At 46.8% G+C, this 22,715-nt stretch overlaps 1 protein-coding gene across 3 annotated transcripts in view; it reads left to right on the top strand.

Annotated features, from left to right (window-relative positions):
- RASGRF1 (Ras protein specific guanine nucleotide releasing factor 1) overlaps nt 1–22,715 on the top strand; it is a 136,142-nt gene that overhangs the window by 76,757 nt on the left and 36,670 nt on the right. For 2 of the 3 annotated variants that reach the window (XM_038767536.1, XM_038767535.1), the window contains exons 12-15: nt 5,927–6,063; nt 8,200–8,282; nt 11,202–11,450; nt 17,967–18,337. In XM_038767536.1, coding sequence (XP_038623464.1) covers nt 5,927–6,063; nt 8,200–8,282; nt 11,202–11,450; nt 17,967–18,337 — 840 coding nt within the window. The remainder of the gene's footprint in view (nt 1–5,926; nt 6,064–8,199; nt 8,283–11,201; nt 11,451–17,966; nt 18,338–22,715) is intronic. The other variant, XM_038767537.1, reaches the window with a different exon arrangement.

Here is a 22,715-nt window from a genome sequence, read left to right as displayed (position 1 = left end):
TGGCAACATATAGAGACGGTCTCTACCCAACAATGGGCTCACAGTCTAGAAAGTTTACAGATTACAGATTTACAGTTTACAGTTTACAGATTATTATCTGTAAAATGGGGATGAAGACTTTACCCAATTTGCCTGTATCTACTCCATGGTTTAGTACAATACCTGTCACAGACTGTAAGCTAATTGTGGGCAGGAGATGTGTCTGTTTATTGTTATATTATACTCTCCCAAGTGCAAAGTATAGTGATCCGTAAACAATAAGGGCTCAATAAATATTATCAACTGACATAGTAAGTGCTTAACAAATACCATTAAAATTTTTTTAAACTTTGTAAAAACCCTACAAAGTGGGTTGTACCTGTCCGCAGATTGGGAGTAAATCATTTGATTTCTCAAAACACCCCCCAACATCTAGAGAGCAGATCCAAAATGGCTTCCCAGATGCACCGTAGGTTGGCTGACCAGTCAATCGTATCTATTGAGCACTTACTGAGTGTAGAGCACTATACTAAGTGCTTGGGAGGGTAAAATATAACAATATAACAAACATATCCCCTGCCCACAATGAGGTTATAGTCTAGAGGGAGAGGAAGACATTAAATAAATAAACAAATTACAAGTATGTATTTAAGTGCTGTGGGGCTGGGAGAGGGGATGAAAAAAGGGAGCAAGTCACGGTGACACAGAAGGGAATGGGAGAACCCAGGTTTGCGAGGGCAAGCCAGGTTTCCTCGGACTGACCTTGGTCATTTTAGGAGAATGCAAAAATGCCCCAGAGATGGGATAGCCTTAATTAACAAACTCAGGCACCTTCCAGCCACACAGCACTTATACAGATATCACTAATTTTTTTATTTATATTTATGTCTGTCACCTCCTTTAGACTGTAGGCTCGTTGTGGGCAGGGAATATGTCTGTTATTTGATTATATTGTATTCTCCCAAACACTTAGTACAGTGCTGTACACACAATAAGTGCTCAATACATACGATTGACTTTGATATGCCTGGGCCGGAGCCTGTTTGGCCTGTCTCAGTCCCATTGCATTCTGGGACTAGTAGCATCTAGATGTTCTAGAGTGACATAATTCCACACATGTCTTTCAAGGTGACTGGTGTGTATGTATGTTTGTACAGATTTATTACTCTATTTATTTTACTTGTACAGATTTACTATTCTATTGATTTTGTTAATGATGTGCATCTAGCTTTACTTCTATTTATTCTGGTGACTTGACACCTGTCCACATGTTTTGTTTTGTTATCTGTCTCCCCCCTCTAGACTGTGAGCCCGTTGTTGGGTAGGGACTGTCTCTATACGTTGCCAACTTGTACTTCCCAAGCGCTTAGTACAGTGCTCTGCACACAGTAAGCACTCAATAAATATGATTGAATGAATGAATGAATAAGCTTGAGCCGGGAAATGGGTGCCCTGTAAAAGGATGTGGTCAGAACACTGTGTTGGCGGGAGGGAAGGAAGGTTCTGAGTTTTACCCAACTGTCTCACGTCCCAGGCCTTTGGAAAACTTTTAGCTCTCCTTCCTCTCCCCTATCCATTCCAGAGGTCGATCCATTTCTCCCATTCCCTGTGCTGCCAAATCAATTGATCGGTAGTATTTATTGAACACCCTCTAGGGAGTGCTAGGGAGAGTAACAGATCAGTGCTATTTATTTGTTGAGCACTTACCATATGCAGAGTACTGTACTAAGCACTTGGTAGAGTACAATAATAATAATAATAATGGCATTTATTAAGCACTTACTATGTGCAAAGCACTGTTCTAAGTGCTGGGGAGCTTACAAGGTGATCAGGTTGCCCCACAGGGGCTCACAGTTTTAATCCCATTTTACAGATGAGGTAACTGAGGCACAGAGAAGTTAAGTGACTTGCCCAAAGTCACACAGCTGACAATTGGCAGAGCTGGGATTTGAACCCATGACCTCTGACTCCAAAGTCCATGCTCTTTCCACTGAGCCACGCTGCTTCAGAGCTGGTAGACACATTCCCTGCCCACAGTGATCTTACTGTCTAGTGGGATAGTCAGACACTATCCTAAATTTTGGATTGGGGTAAGAAGGAAAAATGGGTATGCACATGAATTAGGGCTTTGTATTGGGGTATGGAAGATATGTACATAAGTGTGATGGGAGGTTGTGAGTAGAGCTGTGTTCTTAGAGAAGCAGCGTCGCCTAGTGGAAAGAGCTCGGTCCTGGGGGGTCAGAGGACCTACATTCTAATCCCAGCTCCACCGCTTACCTGCTGTGTGACTTTGGGCCATGGATCCCCAGGTAGGAGAGAGCTCATGGAGTGCCTTGAAGCTAATGGTCAGGAGTTTCTGCATGATGTGGAGATGTTTGGGTAACCACTGGAGGTTTGAGGGGGCCGGGGAAATGATTCCCTTAGAAAAAGGATTTGGGCAGCAGAGACTGGAGCTGGGAGAGACTGGTCATGGGGAAGACCAGTAAATAGTCAAACTGGGTTAAGCACTCAATAAGTACAATTGAATGAATGGGATAGGACAAGCGCCTGGAGCAGGATGGTGGCCATTTGGATGGAGAGAAAGTGGGGGATCCTGGAAATGTTGGGAAGAGACCAGTAAGTAGTCACACTGGGACATAACAAGCGTCTGGAGCAGGGCGGTGGTCATCTGGATGAAGAGAGGAACAGGAAGATCCTGGAAAAACCATCAGAATTTGGCAAACTTTGGGAGACTGAAAGCAGCTGGTGGATAATCCAGTTACTGGACTAACTTCTCCCAGAATAAACTCACACTAATAATAATTATGGCATTTGTTAAGTGCTTCCTCTGTGCCAGTCACTGTACTAAGCACTGGGGTCAATACAAGCCAATCTGGTCAGATATAGTCCCTGTCCCACGTGGAGCGCACAGTCTCGATCCCCATTTTACAGATGAGGTAACTGAGGCACAGAAAAATGAAGTGACTTGCCCAAGGTCACACAGCAGACAAGTGGCAGAGCCAGGATTAGAACCCATGAACTTCTGACTCCCTGGCCCACACTCTACCCAGTACTCCATGCTACTTCTCTGATGCTTGAACTCCTCTCTGTTTTCTGGTTGACCATTCTACTGTTCCTCATGTACCCAAAATTCCTCCCCGCTCTTCCAAACAGACAACTGCCCTTTGAAGGTCCCAATCAGTCAGTCAATCATATTTATTGAGTGCTTACTGTGTACAGAGCACTGTACTAAGTGCTTGGGAGAGTAGAATATAACAATATAACAGATACATTCCCTACCCACAACAAGTTTCCTGTCTAAATTGTACAGTCCTCCCTGCCCAATCCCCAATGACCTCACCAAGTGCTTTGTTGGAAAAATCAAAGCCATCAGTCATGGACTTCCAAGAATCTTCCCCTTTTCCCCTCACCTCTCAACTATGGCTTCCCAGCTGAACCCCAAGAGATCTCCCACCTGCTGTATTAAGTCACCTCCTTCTATCCCCTCTCCTACCTTTCCCCTAGCACACGGTTCTCCTACTCTCTTCCCTTCCCCCACTGCTGCCTTCAACTTCTTACACTCTAAAGCCTTCTCCCCTTCTGCCTTAAGTTCATTCATTCATTCAACCCTATTTATTGAGCACTTAATGTGTGCAGAGCACTGTTCTAAGCACTTGGGAAAGTACAATACAACAATAAACGGTGACATTCCCTGCCCACAGTGAGCTTACAGTCTAGAAGGAGGGGGAGACAGACATCAACACAAATAAATAAAATTACAGGTTTGTTCATAAGTGCTGTACATAAGTGCTGTGGGGCTGTGGGAAAGAGCAAAGGGAATCAAGTCTCCCTCATTTTCAATGATTCCCCCTCTCGACCCCATGGTTCCCTCCAGCTCTTGCCCCAGCCCCCTGCTCCCTTCCTGGCCAGACTCCTGGAATCAATCCATCAATCTATGGTATTTATTGAGCACTTACTAAGTGCAGAGCATTGTTCTACGTGATTGGGAGAGTAGAATACTAGAGAATTAGTGGTCACGTTCTCTGCCTATAATGAGCTTAATAATTATGATATTTGTTAAGTGCTTACTATGTGCCAAGCACTGTCCTAAGCGCTGGAGCTTACAGATGATGCCTCCAACTTACTTATCAACTCTCAGCAGTCTAGCTCTTGATCCCTTCCCAGTACCGTGTATTGACTGTACTGGACACCTGCTATTTGGATAGGATGTCTACTATGCCCAGCATGCCATTCTGGGCTCTTGGGAGCATTCATTCATTCATTCAATCGTATTTATTGAGTGCTTACTGTGTGCAGAGCACTGTACTAAGCACTTGGGAAGTACAAGTTGGCAACATATAGAGACGGTCCCTACCCAACAATGGGCTCACAGTCTAGAAGGGGGAGACAGACAACAAAACAAAACAAGTGGACAGGTGTCAAGACGTCAGAACAAATAGAATTAAAGCTAAATGCACATCATTAACAAAATAAATAGAACAGTAAATATGTACAAGTAAAATAAATAGAGTAATAAATCTGTACAAACGTATATGCAGGTGCTGTGGGGAGGGGAAGGAGGTAGGGCAGGGGGGATGGGAAGGAGGAGGGGAAAAGGGGGCTCAGTCTGGAAAGAACTCTTGGAGGAGGCGAGCTCTCAGTAGGGCTTTGAAGGGAGGAAGAGAGCTAGCTTGGCGGATGTGTGGAGGGAGGGCATTCCAGGCCAGGGGGAGGATGTGGGCCGGGGTCGACAGCAGGACGGACAAGAACGAGGCACAGTGAGGAGGTTAGCGGCAGAGGAGTGGAGGGTGCGGGCTGGGCTGGAGAAGGAGAGAAGGGAGGTGAGGCAGGAGGGGGCAAGGTGATGGAGCATGCCGTGAGAGTAGACGATCTGGTCCCTACCCACTAGGAACTTACAATTGAATGAGGGAGATAGGCAGACACAGGAATTGTACATAAAATGGGATGCAAGGGAAAACGTGGGAGCAAAGGAAGCAATAATGAAGGAATAAATAAATTAATAAGTGGGATAAATAAATCAATCATCACTACAGTCCACTCTATCTGGACTAGGAGCATGGCCTCCTACCTCCCGCTGGCTACCAGTGTGGTAGGGAGTGTCACCAAGGTCCTCAGGTCAAGGGGCTGGGGTGTATGGCAAGTCCGAGCTGTGCCCTGCCCAACAAATAGGCGTGTTGGCAAAAGGGCTCTTGAGGAGCAGAGACGGCATTGGCAGGTAGCAATTCTAAGGCAAGGCCTAGTGGATAGAGCCCAGGCCTGGGAGTCAGAAGGACCTGGTTTCTAATCCTGGCTCTGCCTCTTGTCTGTGTGCTTCAGCGACCTCATCTGTAAAGTGGGATTTAAGACTCTGAGACATGGGACAAGGACTGTGTCCAACTCTATTTGCTTGTATCCACCCCAGTGCTTAGTACAGTAGTCACATAGGAAGTGCTTAACAAATACCATCATCATCATCATCATCATCATCCTTACAGACTCAATCTGGGAGACAGGTGACCCCGGGAAGCAGTAGGAACATCTGTTTGGGCACCCTGCTCATGCCACTTGGAATGGCAGTGGGCACTTTTGGGTGGCACTGCACTGGGAGCTTCATGGTATGGTGGATAGAGCCTGGGCCTGGGGGGGTTAGAAGGTCACGAGTTCTAATTCCAGCTCCACCACTTGTCTGCTCTGTGACCTTGGGCAAGTCGCTTCACTTCTCTGGGTCTCAGCTACCTTGCCTGAAAAATGGGGATTGAGACCGTGAGCCCCACGTGGAACAGGGACCCAACCCAATTTGCTTGTATCCACCCCAGTTCCTGTGCTTAGTACAGTTCCTAGCACATAATAAGCACTTAACAAATACCACAATTATTATAATCCTGTGCCCACTCCGTTCCCAGAAGAACGGGGTGAGGGAGGACTGGGACAGAAACCCTTATTCCGCCATTTTTTTTCTGCCGTGAAGCTAAAGCGTTGGGACAAGACATCGACCACCTGGACTTTAAGATTGTCGTGGAGCCCAAAGACTCTCCGTCTTTCACCGTCATCCTTGTGGCCTCGTCCAGACAGGAGAAGGCGGCCTGGACCAGCGACATTAGCCAGGTAAAGAACCAAAGCTGGGCTATATCTGGAGCTGACTGTCATCCTCCATTTCCACTCCTCTCTCTTTCCTGTGGGGAGCTAAGCATTCATTCATTCATTCAATTGTATTTATTGAGCATTTACTGTGTACAGAGTACTGTACTAAGTGCTTGGGAGAATACAATAGAAGAATAAACCAACACATTCTCTGCACACACTAAGCTTACAGTCTAGAGGGAGAGACAGACATTAATCAAAATACATATATAACAGATATGGATGTAAGTGCTGTAGGGCTGGAAGCGGGGATGAACAAATGGAACAAGTCTTCGAGACACGGAAGGGAGTGGGAAAAGAGGAAAGGGGGGGCTTAGTCAGAGAAGGCCTCTGGGAGGAGATGGGCCTTCAATAAGGCTTTGAACTGGGGGAGAGTCATTGTCAGAGTTGAGGAGGAAGGGTGTTTGAGGCCAGAGAGAGGACATGGGCGAGGGGTCAGTGGCAAGGTAGATGAGATGGAGGTACAGTGAGAAGGTTAGTACTGGAAAAGCGAAGTTTGTGGGCTGGGTTGTAATAGGAGAGTAGCCAGGTGAGGTAGGAAGGGGAAAGGTGATTGAGTGCTTTAAAGCCAATGGCGAAGAGTTCTTGTTTGGTGGATGCCCGCAGGGGAGATCTTTTAGTTTGATTCCAGAGAATACAGCCAGATGCAGAACTTTCCAACTTATGCCTCCTAATAATAATGGTACTTAAGTGCTTACTATGTGCCAAGCACCGTACTAAGTACTGGGGTAGATACAAGTTAATCAGGGCGGACACAGCCCCTGTCCCACATGGGGCTTACTGTTCAAGTAGAAGGGAGTAGGATTTGATCCCCATTTTACAGATGGGGGAACTGAGGCACAAAAGAGGTGCAAGTACAAGATAATCTGGTTGGACACAGCTCCTGTGCCACATGGGGCTTTTAGGCTATTTTAGGAGGGAGAACAGGTATTGAATCCCCATTTTATGGATGAGAAAACTGAGGTCCGGAAAAGCGAAGTAACTTGCCCAAGGTGACACAACAGACATGTGGCAGAGTCAGGATTAGAGCCCAGCTCCTCTGACTCCCAGGCCCATGCTCTTACCACTAGCCCACACTGCTTCTCTAGAGAGAAAGGAGAGAAATGTTAATCAGGCGAGGTGATCTTCAAAGAAAGACTAAGCTCTGGTTTTTTCCTACCTGATTATCCTGCTTCATGTAGCCAGCAGGAAGTCTACCTGGGGGAAACAACCAACCTGTCAGTGGTATTTATTGAGCACTTACTGTGTACAGAGCACTGTCCTAAGCGCTTGGGGTTGAACAGTACAACAGAGTTGGTAGGTGTGTTCCTTGCCCACAGTGAGCTTACAGTCTAGAGGAGGAGACAGACCACTAATATAATCAGTCAATCAATGTTATTTATTAATAATAATGGTATTTTTTAAGGGTATTTGGTAATAATGGTATTTGTTTGTTATTGAGGGCTTGCTATATGCAGAGCCCTGTATTATGCACAATGCAGAGTATAATACACTCTGTATTATTGCCAACTTGTACTTCCTAAGTGCTTAGTACAATCCTCTGCACACAGTAAGCGCTCAATAAATACGGTTGAATGAATTGAATGAGTAATACTACGGAGTTGGCAGACACGTTCCCTGCTTACCGTGAATTTACAGTCTGGAGGGGGAGACAGACAAATAATATAAATAATCAATCAGTCAATCGTATTTATTGAGAGTTTAGTGTATGCAGAGCACTGTGCTAAGTGCTTTGGAGAGAACAGTACACAGTAAGAGACACATCCCCTGCCCACAACGAGCTTACAGTCTAGAGGGGAGACAGAAGATGAGTGTGAAGAACCAATCAATCAATGGTTGTGACTCAGCACTTACTGTGTGCAGAGCACTGTACTAAGAGCTTGGGAGAATACATTACAACAGAGTTGGTAGACCTGTTCCCTGCCCACAATGAGCTTACAGTCTAGAGGGAAGCAGATAAGCTGATACTCCTAAGGCCTTCTAATGCCACCCCTACCTGGGTAGAAATTGGGCTCCGGTGGGGACTTCCCCTCTGAAGAAGGGCTAGCACAGTCTTCTGCCTGAAATGGAGTTTATTGGTCCCCCTCTTTGCATTTGCAGTGTGTTGACAACATTCGCTGCAATGGACTCATGATGAATGCCTTTGAGGAAAATTCCAAAGTCACGGTGCCCCAGATGATCAAGTAAGAGACCGTTTTTGTTTCTGTTTTTGGTTGTTTTACGGTATTTGTTAAGCACTTACTATGTTCCAGGCACTGTACTAAGCGGTGTGTTAGATATAAATTAATCGGGTTGTACATAATCCCTGTCCCACATGGGGCCCATAGTCTTAATCCCCATTTTACAGATGAGGTCACTGTAGCTACAGAGAAGTTAAGCCACTTGCCCAAGGTTGCATAGTAGACAAATGGCAGAGCCAGGGTTAGACCCCAGGTCCTTCTGACTCCCAGGCCCATGCTCTGTCCACTAGGCCATGCTGCTTCCCTATGGTTATGATAAACAGTTGCGGGGGGAGAGGAAATGGCATTTTAGAGTTCGCCTGGGGATGGATACCCCAGCACTGGGGATAGGGTCATAGGTCACGGTAGCAGGAAGCTCAGAGGGTCCAGAGGCTTCACTGTATTTTGAGGCCTTTCCTTGGTCGCACACTTTGGCAAACCTAATCAGGTTGGACACGCTCCCTGCCCCACCACAGGGCAGGGCTCATAGTCTTAATCCCCGTTTTATAGATGAGGGAACTGAGTCCCAGAGAAGGTCCCACAGCAAACAAGTGGCAGAGCCTGGTTTAGAACTCAGGTCCTTCTGACTCCCAGGCCCAGACTCTACCCACTAGGCCATACCGCTTCCCTAGGTCAGCTATAAGTGGTCTTGGAAGCCAGGGCCAACGAGCCTTTAGCCAGGGAAGGAGGAAGAAAAGAGGAGGTGGGAAAGAGGGAATCAGTCGTATTTACTGAGTGCTTACTGTGTGCAGAGCACTGTACTAAGCATTTGGGAGAGTACAATATAAGGATCTAACCAACACATTCCCTGTGCACATGGAGTTTACAGTCTAGAAGGACCCCCAACTGTGACCAAGAGGTTTTTCCTGAAACCCCTCTCTGCCCCCAACCCTCGCCACACTTTATGCTGTGGTATGCAATGCTATGGTGTTGGAAAAGCTGGGGGAAATTGAGTTGGTTTTTGTGTGTCCACAGAGCGCTACTCCACCAGTAAAAAGAAAAATAATCTCAAAATTCCTATTGAATGTACTCGCCCCTCTTCTCGCACCCACGGTCCCTGGGCAGGGACAGAGCACCCTCCGAAACTCAAACGCACATCAAACTGTCAAACCAAACACGCTTTTCCCCTTTTTTTCACTATCAGCGTAGCAACTTCTCCCAACCAAAGAATCAACCAAGTTCTCCCAGGTGACAAAAAGCTAGGGGCAAGCACCAATTAGCTCCTATCTGTGTTAGTCACTACTTGCTGAGAAGGAGTGTGGTCTATCGGGGAGAGCCCAGGCCTGGGAGTCAGAAGGACTTAAATTCCAATCCCAGCTCTGACACTTGTCTGGTGGGTATCCTCGGGCAAGTCACTTCACTTCTCTGTGCCTCAGTTCTTCATCTTCAAGTGTCGTCGAGTCATTTCCAACCCATAGCGACTCTGTGGACACACCCTCTTGTGAACGTCCCAACTTCTGTCATGAGGTCGGTCTAGTATGTGTATCCATGGAATTTTCTTGGTAAAGAAGCAGAAGTGGTTTACCGTTGCCTCTTCTGTGCAGTAAAAACTTGAGTCTCTGCCATTGTCTTTGATCAAAGTTTTGATCACTTGATCATCTGCCTTTGACTCTTTCCCACCCCACTGCTGTCCAGCCCAGGTGAATCGACTTTGTGCCTCAGTTACCTCATCTGTAAAATGGGGATGAAGACTGTGAGCCCCATGTGGGACAAGGGCTATGTCCAATCCGATTTGCCTCTATCTATCCCAGCATTTACTACAGTGCCTGGCACATAGTAAGTGTTTAATAAATACCACAGTTATTAATATTATTATTATTATTATTATTATGAACCATGCAGAGAAACACACACCCTGGCCTGAAAGAAAATAGAAAGAAATTATGTTGTATTGTACTCTCCCAAGCACTTTGCACATAGTAAGTTCTCCATAAATACCTTTGATTGGTTGATTGACAGTCTAGCCCTGAATGAAATTTAGCTGTGGGCTAAATAGCCAAACCGAGCATGCTCGTTTCCTAACTGGCCCCTTCCAGTTCTGGCTCTCCCATCCTTTGGTTCTGTGGCTATGAGACTCATTCCTTAGAATTGTGGTATTTGTTAAGCTTCTACTCCGGGCCAGGCACTGTACTGAGTGCTGAGGTGAATACATCAGGTTGGATAAAGTCCATGTTCCACTTGGGGCTCCCAGGGAGAAAGAGAGAGTAAGACACTGAGACAGGCAGAGACAGACAGAGACTGACTGGATGGGGTTAGCTGGAGAGTCCCGCTAACTCCTCAGAGAGACCCCTGAATGTCAGTTATTTCCCCCTCTGTCTCTTCTTCCCTCTCCCTCTACACCCTCCTTTTGGCTCTTTTCTGAGTTTGACTGCCCCACTGTAGTCCAGGAAAAGCTCAAGCCATGGGGCAGAGGTTTGGGAGTCAGCAGGCCACAGTATGTTTTTGTTGTTTTTTTAGGGTACTTATAAAGCTCTTACTGTGTGCCAGGCACTGTGCTAAGCACTGGGGTAGATACAAGCTAATCAGGTAGGACCCGGTCCCCGTTCCACATGGGGTTCCCTGTCTAAGTCAGAGGGAAGAGGATTTAACCCCTATTTTACAGAGGAGGCAACTGAGGGCCAGAGAAGTGAAGTTACTTGTACAAGGCCACCCAGCAGACCAGAGGCAGAGCCGGAATTAGAGCGCAGGTCTCCTGACTCCCATGCTCGGGCTCTAACTACTAGGCCTCACTGCTTCCGGGCCCATCATGGTACCTGGAGCAAGAAAGTCACTGACAGGCCTCCTCTGACACCCCCCACCACCAACACCCTGGGTGTGCGTCCTGCGTGGGCCTGCCCCTTTTCTTCTCCCCCCCGCCCCCGCCGCCATCCCCTTCCCCTCTAGGTCTGACGCCTCTCTGTACTGCGATGATGTGGATATCCGGTTCAGCAAAACGATGAACTCGTGCAAGGTCCTGCAGATCCGCTACGCCAGCGTGGGCCGGCTGCTGGAGCGCCTCACCGACCTGCGCTTCCTGAGCATCGATTTCCTCAACACTTTCCTGCACTCCTACCGGGTCTTCACCACTGCTGTTGTTGTCCTCGACAAGCTCATCACCATCTACAAGAAGCCCATCAGCGCCATCCCGGCCCGGTAAGGACCCCCACCACCCCCCCGCCCCCCGAGGAGGCCTCCCCAACCCCCTGAGGAGCCGGTGGATAATAATAATAATAATGGCATTTATTAAGTGCTTACTATGTGCAAAGCACTGTTCTAAGCGCTGGGGAGGTTACAAGATGATCAGGTTGTCCCACGGGGGGTTCACAGTCTTCACCCCCATTTTATAGATGAGGTAACTGAGGCCCAGAGAAGTGAAGTGACTTGCCCAAAGTCACATAGCTGACAGTTGGTGGAGCCGGAATTTGAACCCATAACCTCTGATTCCAAAGCCTGTGCTCTTTCCATTGAGCCATGCTGGATGGTCCTGGGTGGGGGTTGGGGGGCTTGCAGTCCAGTTCCATGGCCTGGACCACCTCTCCTGGAGCCCCTCCCACCCCACCCACCCAGATGCTAAATCCTGCTTCTCTTCCACCCTGCCCGACTCGGCCCCCTGGCTCATTTCAACGTCCATCTCCAGCCCCCTGTCATCTGTCCGGGCGGGCTGGACGGTCCAGGCCCAGGGAATTCCCCGGCTGCTAACATCCAGAGATGGGGGTCACTAGCCAGGGACAGAGCCAGACCCGAGAATAGAAATTGATCCTCTCTCTGGGGCGGAGGGGAGAGGAAGGGAGATGATCCATTCATTCAGCCTGTCTAATAGGGTGTAATAATAATAATAATGGCATTTATTCATTCATTCATTGAATCGTATTTATTGAGCGCTTACTGTGTGCAGAGCACTGTACTAAGCGCTTGGGAAGTTCAAGTTGGCAACATATGGAGATGGTAAGCACTTAATTTATTAAGCGCTTACTATGTGCAAAGCACTGTTCTAAGCGCTGGGGCGGTTACAAGGAGATCAGGTTGTCCCATGGGGGGCTCACAGTCTTAATCCCCATTTTACAGGTGAGGGAACTGAGGCCCAGAGAAGTGAAGTGACTTGCCCAAAGTCACACAGCTGACAATTGGTGGAGCCGGGATCCGAATCCATGACCCCTGACTCCAAAGCCTGTGCTCTTTCCACTGAGCCACCACACCCCCCTAGCCAATGGGGGCTCAATGAATGCTACTACCACTATTACCACTACAACCATTACTACCACTGCTACTATTACTACCACTACTACTATTAGTACCTCTACTTCTTCTACTACTTCTACTTACTACTACTGCTACAATTACTATTACTACTACTACCACTTTTATCACTACCAATACTATTGCTATTACTACTGCTGCTGCTCCTCCTCCTCCTAGTGCTGTTACTATTACTACTACTTCCACTACTACTACAACCACTATTACCACTACCAATACCACTACTATCACTGCTACTACTACCACTACTTCCACTACTACTGCTACCATTACTATTATTACTACTACCACTACCGTTACCACTACTATTTCTATTACTACTACCCCTATTACCATTACCAATATCACTACTACTAGTGCCACTACTATCACTTCTACTTCTACTACTACTACCACTATTACCCCTACCAATACCACTACTACTACTGCCACTAATATTCCTCCTCCTCCTACTGCCACTACCACTGATGCAGCTACAATAATATTAACTGTGGTATTTGTTGATTGCTTACTATGTGCCAGGCACTGTATTAAGTGCTGGGATAGACTGAAGCTAATCAGGTTGTCCCGCATGGGGCTCACAGCATTAATCCCCATTTTAAGGATGAGGTAACTGAGGCTTCGAGAAGTGAAGTGACTTGCCCAAGGTCACCCAACAGGCAAGTGGTGGAGCCGGGACTAGAACCCAAGTACTTCTGACTCTGAGGCCTGTGCTCTACTCATTAGGCCACACCGCTATTATTACTACTACCACTATTACCACTATAACCACTACTACTAATAATGATGGCATTTGTTAAGCGCTTACTATGTTTAGAACACTGTTCTAAGTGCTGGGGGGATACAAGGTGATCAAGTTGTCCCACGTGGGGCTCACAGTCTTAATCCCCATCTTTACAGATGAGGGAACTGAGGCTCAGAGAAGTTAAGTGATGTGCCCAAGGTCACACAGCATACATGTGGCAGAGTCAGGATTCGAACCCATGACCGCTGACTCCAAAGCCTGTGCTCTTTCCACTGAGCCATGCTGCTTCTCTACTACTACTACTACTTCTCTTCTCTACTACTACCGCTTCTATTATTACTATTATTATTACCACTACCACTACTACTCCTGCTACTTCCATTATTACTACTACTACTACTATTTATTGAGCTCTTACTATATGCAGAGCACTGTACTAAGAGCTTGAGAGAGTACAATACAACAGAATTAGTAGACATGTACCCTGGCTTATAATGAGCTTACAGTCTAGAGGCAAATACAGATATTAATATGTCTCCCAACAGCATGCATCTGTCAGGATATAATGGTGATGGAAGAAATATTCGGGTCTGAGTATGTGGATTCCAGGGTAATTACTACAAAACAAATGTTCCTGATTGTGGAATTCTGCCTGAACTCACAGTAGAGAGAGGAACTAATGGTACCCAAATCCCCTTTTCAATCAATCAATCAATCAATCAATCATATTTATTGAGCGCTTACTGTGTGCAGAGCACTGTACTAAGTGCTTGGGAAGTACAAGTTGGCAACATATAGAGACAGTCCCTACCCAACAGTGGGCTCACAGTCTAGAAGGGGGAGACAGAGAACAAAACCAAACATATTAACAAAATAAAATAAATAGAATAGATATGTACAAGTAAAATAAATAAATAAATAGAGTAATAAATATGTACAAACATATATACATATATACAGGTGCTGTGGGGAAGGGAAAGAGGTAAGACCGGGGGGATGGAGAGGGGGACAAGGGGGACAGGAAGGAGGGGGCTCACCAACACATTATTGGTTCTGGGAACAAATCGACATGGTCCTTCTGCCACAATGTGGCTCAGTCTCAATCCCCATTTTACAGATGAGGTAACTGAGGCACTGAGAACTGAAGTGACTTACTCAAGGTCACTCAGCAGACAGGTGGCAGAACCGGGTTTAGAACCCAGCTCCTTCTGACTTTCAGGCCCATTCTCTAGCCACTAGACCATGCTGCTTCTCCCCTGTGATCTGTGATCATTTTATCATCAAAAGTTGCTATGAGCACGGGCATTGGAGTCAGAGGTCGTGGGTTCAAATGCCAACTCCACCAATTGTCAGCTGTGTGACTTTGGGCAAGTCACTTAATTTTTCTGTGCCTCAGTTACCTCATCTGTAAAATGGGGATTAAGACTGTGAGCCCCCTGTGGGACAATCTGATCACCTTGTAACCTCCCCAGCACTTAGAACAGTGTTTCGCACATAGTAAGCACTTGATAAATGCCATTATTATTATTATTATTATTATTATTCCACCTCAGACCACAGAACATTCATCTGGAATTTTACTGTCCATTATCAATCCTACCTTTCCCAAAAGAACAGAAGGATCAGGGGTCATTATCAACAGCAGGGAAAGGTTCTATATCAGCTTGAATATCAATATCAGTGTCTGTCACCAGGCTTGGCTGAATACCTCATGTAGACAAAGCACGAGTATTTATGTGTACAGAGTCCTGCATTTTTAATGATATTTGTTAAGCACTTCCTACGTTCCAGGCACTGTCCTGAGCTCTGGGGCAGATACAAGCTGATCAGGTTGGACACAGCCAATGTCCCACGTGGCGCTCACCATCTTAATCCCCATTTTACAGATGAGAGAACTGAGGCCCAGAGAAATGAATTTATCTGCCCAATGTCACACCACAGACAAGCGGCAGAGCTGGGATTAGAACTCGGGTCCTCTAGCCTGAGGCCCATGCTCCATCCACTAGGCCAAGCTGGTTCTACTGTGTGCAGGGCTCTATACTGAGCATCTACTGTGTATGGGACACCTACTGGACGCAGAGCACTGTACTGAGGACCTACTGTGTACAGAACACTATACTGAGCATGTACTATGGGTGATGCATTGTCCTGAGCACCTATGCTGTGCAGAATATGATACTGAATACTAACTGTGTGCAGAATGTCGTACTGAGTGCCCTCAGTGTGCAAAGCACTCCACTAAAGGCTTGGGAAATATGCAGAAAGGAAAAAAAGATGCAGCTAATTCCTGCCCTTGAAGAGCTCACACTCCATTAGAGCATGAGGGAATCCTTTCTCCCTTCAAAGCCCTACTGAGAGCTCACCTCCTCCAGGAGACCTTCCCAGACTGAGCCCCTTTTTCCTCTCCTCCTCCCCATCCCCCCGGCTCTACCTCCTTCCCCACCCCACAGCACTTGTACATATGTTTGTACAGATTTATTACTCTATTTATTTTACTTGTACATATTTACTATTCTATTTATTTTGTTAATGATGTGCATCTAGCTTTACTTCTATTTATTCTGATGACTTGACACCTGTCCACATGTTTTGTTTTGTTGTCTGTCTCCCCCTTCTAGACTGTGAGCCCATTGTTGGGTAGGGACCATCTCTATATGTTGCCAACTTGTACTTCCCAAGTGCTTAGTACAGTACTCTGCACACGGTAAGCGCTCAATAAATATGATTGAATGAATGAATGAATGAATATCAGTCAGTCGGTTAGTCAATCATAGTTATTGAGTGCTTACTGTGGGCAGAGCACTGAACTATGACATTACTATAAGTAAATAAAATAACAGATAGGTACATAAGTGCTGTGGGACTGGGAGGGTGAGGGAGGATGAATGAAGGGAGCAAGTCAAGGTGGTGCAGAATGGAGTGGGAGAAGGGGAAAGGAGGGCTTAGTCAGGGAAGGCCTCTTGGAGGAGATGGGCTTTCATTAAGGCTTTGAAGGGGGACGGGTGAGTCCTTGTCCTTCCCGAGCGCTTAGTACAGTGCTCTGGACACAGTGAGTGCTCAATAAATATGATTGAATGAATGAATTGTCTGTTGGATATGATGAGGTGGGAGGGTGTTGGGGGGCATTCCAGCATGGACTCCTATACATAACCACCTTCCCTGCTTCTTCCTACTTGTTTCAGCGTCTGTCTCCCCTTCTAGATTGTAAACTCTCTGAGGGCAGGGAATCATGTCTACCAATCCTATTGTCCTCTCCCAAGCACTTAGTACAGTGGTCTGCGCCCAGAAGGTGCTCAATAAATACCATTGATCAGGTTGATTGCGGGGGGGGGTCTTGGTAATGTGATAACAGCCAACCACTCAGAATCAATCAATCAATGGTATTTATGAAGCGCCTAACAATAATTATAATAATGAAAATTGTGGTACTTGTTAAGCACTTACTATGTGCCAAGAACTGTCCTAAGCGCTGGCGTAGATACAAGTTAATCAGGTTGGACACAGTCCCTGTCCCACATGGGGCTCACAACTCTTCATCCTCATTTTCCAGATGAAGCAGCTGAGGCCCAGAGAAGTGAAGTGTCTTGCCCAAGGTCCCCCAGCAGATATATGGCAGAGTCAAGATTAGAACCGGCTCCTTCTGACTCCCAGGCCCAGGCTCTATCCGCTACGTCATGCTGCTTCTCTAAAATAACGGCTTCCCTAACTGGGAAATTGACCCGAGCCACGGTGGTGAGAGCACCGAATGTGCAGAGCAGTATACTGAGCGCTTGGGAGAGCTCAGTACAGCAGAATTAGTTGACATATTCAATACCATTGATTGACTCAGATGGAACACCAGTCACAAGCCAAATCATGTAGCATGGTGTAGAGAATAGAGCACGGGTCTGGCAGTCAATAGGTCATGCGTTCTAGCCCTGGCTCCTCCATTTTCCTGCTGTGTTACCATGGGCAAGTAGCTTTCTTCCTCCCTTCAAAGCCCTACTGAGAGCTCACCTCCTCCAAGATGCCTTCCCAGACTGAGTCCCCTTTTTCCTCTCCTCCTCCCCATCCCCCCCGACCTCCTTCCCCTCCCCACAGCACCTGTATATATGTTTGTATGGATTTATTACATATTTACTATTCTATTGTTCTGTTTGACATCTTGACACCTGTCCATATGTTTTGTTTTGTTGTCTGTCTCCCCCTTCTAGACTGTGAGCCCATTGTTGGGTAGGGACCGTCTCTATATGTTGCCAACTTGTACTTCCCAAGTGCTTAGTGCAGCGCTCTGCGCACAGTAAGCGCTCAATAAATACGATTGATTGAATGAATGAATGAACTTCTCTGGCCCTCAGTTCCGTTATCTGTAAAATGTGGATAGAGATTGTGAGCCCCATTTGGGACAGGGACTGTGTCCAACCCAATTTGCTTGTATCTACCCCAGCGCTTAGTACAGTGCCTGGCACGTAGTAGGTGCTTAAAAAAATCATATTACTATTATTATTATTATTATAAATCAGCATTTCCCAAAGGAAACGCTCCTATTTGGAGCTGAGGTTCGCTCCGCTCTCCCCATTAGGACAACCGGCCCCTAGGATTCTGAGCGGGCAGAGCCTGTGGGAGGCTGAGAACACACCCTGGATTCCCTCGCACTGGAAAGGCAACGGCTTTTTGTTTTAAACCAGGTCCCTGGAACTCTTGTTTGCAAGTGGTCAAAACAACAAACTCCTGTACGGAGAGCCTCCTAAGTCGCCGAGAGCTAACCGGAAATTCTCTTCCCCTCCGCCTCTGTCCATTACCAAGTCATCTTCACCAAGCAGAAGAAGAAAGCTTTCCTTAAACATCCCCATCATCACCGGAGGGAAGGCCCTGGATCTGGCGGCTTTGAGCTGCTCCTCTAACGGCTATGCGAGCATACACTCTTCCATGTCGCCCTTTAGTAAGACGGCTTGGGATATCAGCAAACTGTACGTGTCCAGTAACTATCCCAACAAGATGGCAGACGATGGGGAGGGCACCTCCGAGAAAACCGAAGAGTCGATGCTCAACAAACAGAGTGAGTTTGGGTTTTTTGATAATGTTCTTTAAGCACTTACTATGTGCCAGGCAGTATACTAACTAAGTGCTTAGGTAGGAACAAGCTCATCAGGTTGGACACAGTCCCTGTCCTTCATGGGACTCACAGTCTTCATCCACATTTTACATCTGAGGTCACTGAAGCACAGAGAAGTGAAGGAATAATTAATTATAATAACTGTGGCATTTGTTAAGCCCTTACTATGTGCCAGGCACTGTACTAAGCGGTGGGGTGGATACAAGCAAATCAACTTGGACACAGTCCCTGTCCCACGTGGGGCTCACAGTCTCAATTCCCATTTTACAGATGAGGTATCTGTGGCACAGAGAATTGACTGTGAGCCCGTTGCTGGGTAGGGATTGTCGCTATTTGTTGTTGAATTGTACTTTCCAAGGGCTTAGTACAGTGCTCTGCACACAGTAAGTGCTCAATAAATACGATTGGATGAATGAATTATTAATTGTTATTATTATTTAAAATCAGAGCCAAATGCCAGGTGCTTGCATGGCACTGTGGGACTTTTTTACCAGGGGGGATCTCCTCCAAGTGTTAAGCCCACGACAAAGAGCAGACTGGATCCCTGACCCTCATTTGTGTGTGTGTGTGTGTGTGTGTGTGTGTGTGCGCGCACGCGTGCACGCAGAGTGTGTGTCCAAGCCTGTCAGAGTGTGTGTATGTCTGTGAACGAGCAGTCAGGTGAGTACTGAGTTTGACATACATGTAAATTGGAGGAGGTAGGTAAGCTTGGATGTATAGGTGTGAGGGGAGCAAACCTGATAAAGGGAGTCAGTCAGTGGTATTTATTGAGTGCTTACTGTGTGCCAAGCCCTGTACTAAGCAGTTGGGAGAGTATAATATAATATAATATTCCATGCCCACAATGAGCTTACAGTCTAGAGGGAGATGGGGAGGAAAGTGTCAGGGGACTCTCTGGGAATCGAATATAAATATATATTTATATATATATATATATATATATATATATATACATATATATATATATATATATATGTATGTGTGTATGTATATTGATGTGCCTCGATCTTGTCTATCTCGCCACCAACCCTTCACCCTTGTCCTGCTTCTGGTCTGGAACACCCTCCCTCCTCAAATCCAACAGACATTTGGATCTGAATAAGCACATCTACTCCAAGAGGCCTTCCCTGACTAAGCTCCCCCCCGACCTTTCCTCTTCTCCCACTCCCTTCTGCATCACCTTGACTTGCTCCCTTTGTTCTTCCCCTCTCCCAGCCCCACAGCACTTATGTGCATAGCTGTCATTTATTTATTTATATTAGCATCCATCTCCACCTCTCTAAACTGTAAACTGGTTGTGGGCAGGGAACGCATCTGTTTATTGTTGTATTGTACTCTCCCAAGCGGTTAGTGCAGTGTTCTGCACACAGTAAGGGCTCAATAAATTAATTCATTCATTCAACATATTTATTGAGCGCTTATTTTGTGCAGAGCACTGTACTAAGTGCTTGGGAAGTACAAGTCGGCAACAGAGATGATCCCTATCCAACAATGGGCTCACAGTCTAGAAGGGGGAGACAGACAACAAAACAAACCAAGTAGACAGGCATCAATAGCAGCATACGAATGAATGAATAAATGAGTGTGCACACAAGTAACCCTACCGGAAGGTACACCTTAAATACTTGCCCTCAGCATTCATGGTTTGGGGAGGGGTCCAGAGAGATCCAAAATGGGCAGCTATTAAAGCAGCACCCAAAGTGCATGGACTTCAACACAGGACTCAGCCCCTCTACACTTCCCCATGGGGATTCTAAAGGCAACAGAGCCACCCACCAAGCACAGTGCCTGAGAAGAGCAAATGGCAAAATGATTTCGAGGCAAGAGAGGTGTGGGAGAGATGGAGAAAATAGCTGAGGAAGAGGCGCCGGTGACTCAGTCCCGGGAGGTGCTGAGGCCTAAAGGGACATCTCCTCCCACAGGCTGGGGTTACACAACACCGCCGCACAAACCTGAGAGAGCTGCGCCAAATCCAGCTATCTCTAGGGAACCGACAGGAGGCTCCGGCCAGAACCCCTCCCCACCTCCCCCAATCCCTCCCTGTGCTTCCTGAAATAAAATCCCGGGGATCATTTTAGACCCAAAAGGGAAAATTAGAAGCTGGAAATCTTTCATTCATTCATTCATTCATTCATTCATTCATTCATTCAATCGTATTTATTGAGCGCTTACTGTGTGCAGAGCACTGTACTAACCGCTTGGAAAGTACAAGTGGGCAACATCTAGAGACGGTCCCTACCCAACAGCGGGCTCACAGTGTAGAAGGGGGAGACAGACAACAAAGCAAAACATATTAACAAAATAAAATAAATAGAATAAATATGTACAAGTAAAATAGAGTAATAAATATGTACAAACATATATATAGGTACTGTGGGGAGGGGAAGGAGGTAAGGCAGGGGGGATAGGGAGGGGGAGGAGGGGGAGAGGAACGAGGGGGCTCAGTTTGGGAAGGCCTCCTGGAGGAGGTGAGCTCTCAGAGGGGAAGGTGCACAGCTCGAGCACATTTCTGCCAGACCCGAGGACAGGTTTACAACTCCAGAAGTGGCATCTTCTATGCAAATACACTGGGAAACCCTGCCAGCCAAGGACGGTCAACGTGTGGGGTAGGGGGGGTGGAGGGAGGGTTGAGGGTATGTGGAAGAGGAGTGAATGTGGGGGGTCATTGTGGGGAAGAGGGGATGGACTGAAGGAGGGTGGGGGGTCGGGGGCATGAAGGGGTCCCGGGAGGTGTGTATAATAATAACAATTTTGGTGTTTGTTAAGTGCTTAGTATGTGCAAATCACTGTTCTAAGCTCTGGGGAGGATACAGGATGATCAGGTTGTCCCATGGGGGGCTCACAGTCTTAATCCCCATTTCCCAGATGAGGTAACTGAGGCCCAGAAAAGTGAAGCGACTTGCCCAAAGTCAAACTGCTGACAAGCGGTGGAGCTGGCATTTGAACCCATGACCTCTGACTCCCAAGCCCGGGCTCTTTCCACTGAGCCACGCTGCTTCTCTCTGTGTATATGTGTGGGGGTGGGGGTCATTCATGCATTCAGTTGCATTTACTGAGCGCTTACTGTGTGCAGAGCATTGTACCATGCGCTTGGGAAGTACAAGTTGGCAACATATAGAGGTGGTCCCTATGCAATAGCGGGCTCACAGTCTAGAAGAAGGGGAGGGGATGGAGGGGAGAAGTGGGAGGTGGTGGAGGAGTGAAGGGGTCCGTGTGTGGGAGAATAATAATGATGGTGTTTGTTAAGCACTTACTATGTGCCAAGCACTGTTCTAAGCGCTGGGGTAGATACAGGGTAATCAGGTTGTTCCACGTGGGGCCCACAGTCTTCATCCCCATCTTCCAGAGGAGGGAACCGAGGCCCAGAGAAGTGAAGTGACCTGCCCAAGGTCACACAGCCAATAAGTGAAACAGCGTGGCTCAGTGGAAAGAGCCCGGGCTTTGGAGTCAGAGGTCAAGGGTTCGAATCCCAGCTCTGCCGATTGTCAGCTGGGTGACTTTTCCAGTTCCCTCCAGCTGGGGACCATGATCAATTAATCAATCATATTTATTGAGCACTTACTGTGCAGAGCACTGTACTGAGAGCTTGGGAGAGTGTGATATAAGTGAGTCAGCAGGCATGTTCCCCTCCGATAGGATGCAAGTTGGAAGCTACAGAATGGCCTGCTACTACTACTAATAATAACTGAGGTATTTGTTAAGCACTTACTATGTGTCAAGCACACTTCTAAGACTGGAGAATTCATTCAATGTATTCATTCGGATTTATTGAGTGCTTACTGTGTGCCCACTGTACTAAATGCTTGGGAGAGAACAATATAGCAATAAACAGACACATTCTGTTGTGTTGTACTGTGGGGAAGATACAAGATAATCAGGTCAGACATAGTCCCTGTCCCACACAGGGCTCACAGTTGGAGAAAGAACGGGTACTGAATCCCCCTATTTTAGATTAGGTAACTAAGGCACATAGAAGAGGTATGACTTGCCCAGGGTCAGACAACAGGTACATGGCAAAGTTGGGATTAGAACTCGGGTCCTTTGACTTCCAGGCCTGGGCTCTTTCCACTAGGCCTCGCTGCTCCTCTTGCTTCTCAAGTCCACGAGCCTTCTCTTGAATTGCTAGAGAGATTATTAATCAATCAATGATATTTATAGAGTGCTTACTATGTGTAGAGCACTGTACTAAGCACTTGGGAGAGTCCAGTACAGAAGAATTAGCAGAAACGTTCCCTGCCTATAACAAGCTTAAAGTCTGGATTATAGATGAATGGAATAGTTCTGAAAGTCATTATGGGTTTTCTGAACCAGGGAGAAGAAG

This window comes from Tachyglossus aculeatus, chromosome 26 (genome assembly GCF_015852505.1).
Source record: "Tachyglossus aculeatus isolate mTacAcu1 chromosome 26, mTacAcu1.pri, whole genome shotgun sequence".
Taxonomy (NCBI): Eukaryota; Metazoa; Chordata; class Mammalia; order Monotremata; family Tachyglossidae; genus Tachyglossus; species Tachyglossus aculeatus.
This window is presented reverse-complemented; position numbering and strand designations above follow the sequence as displayed.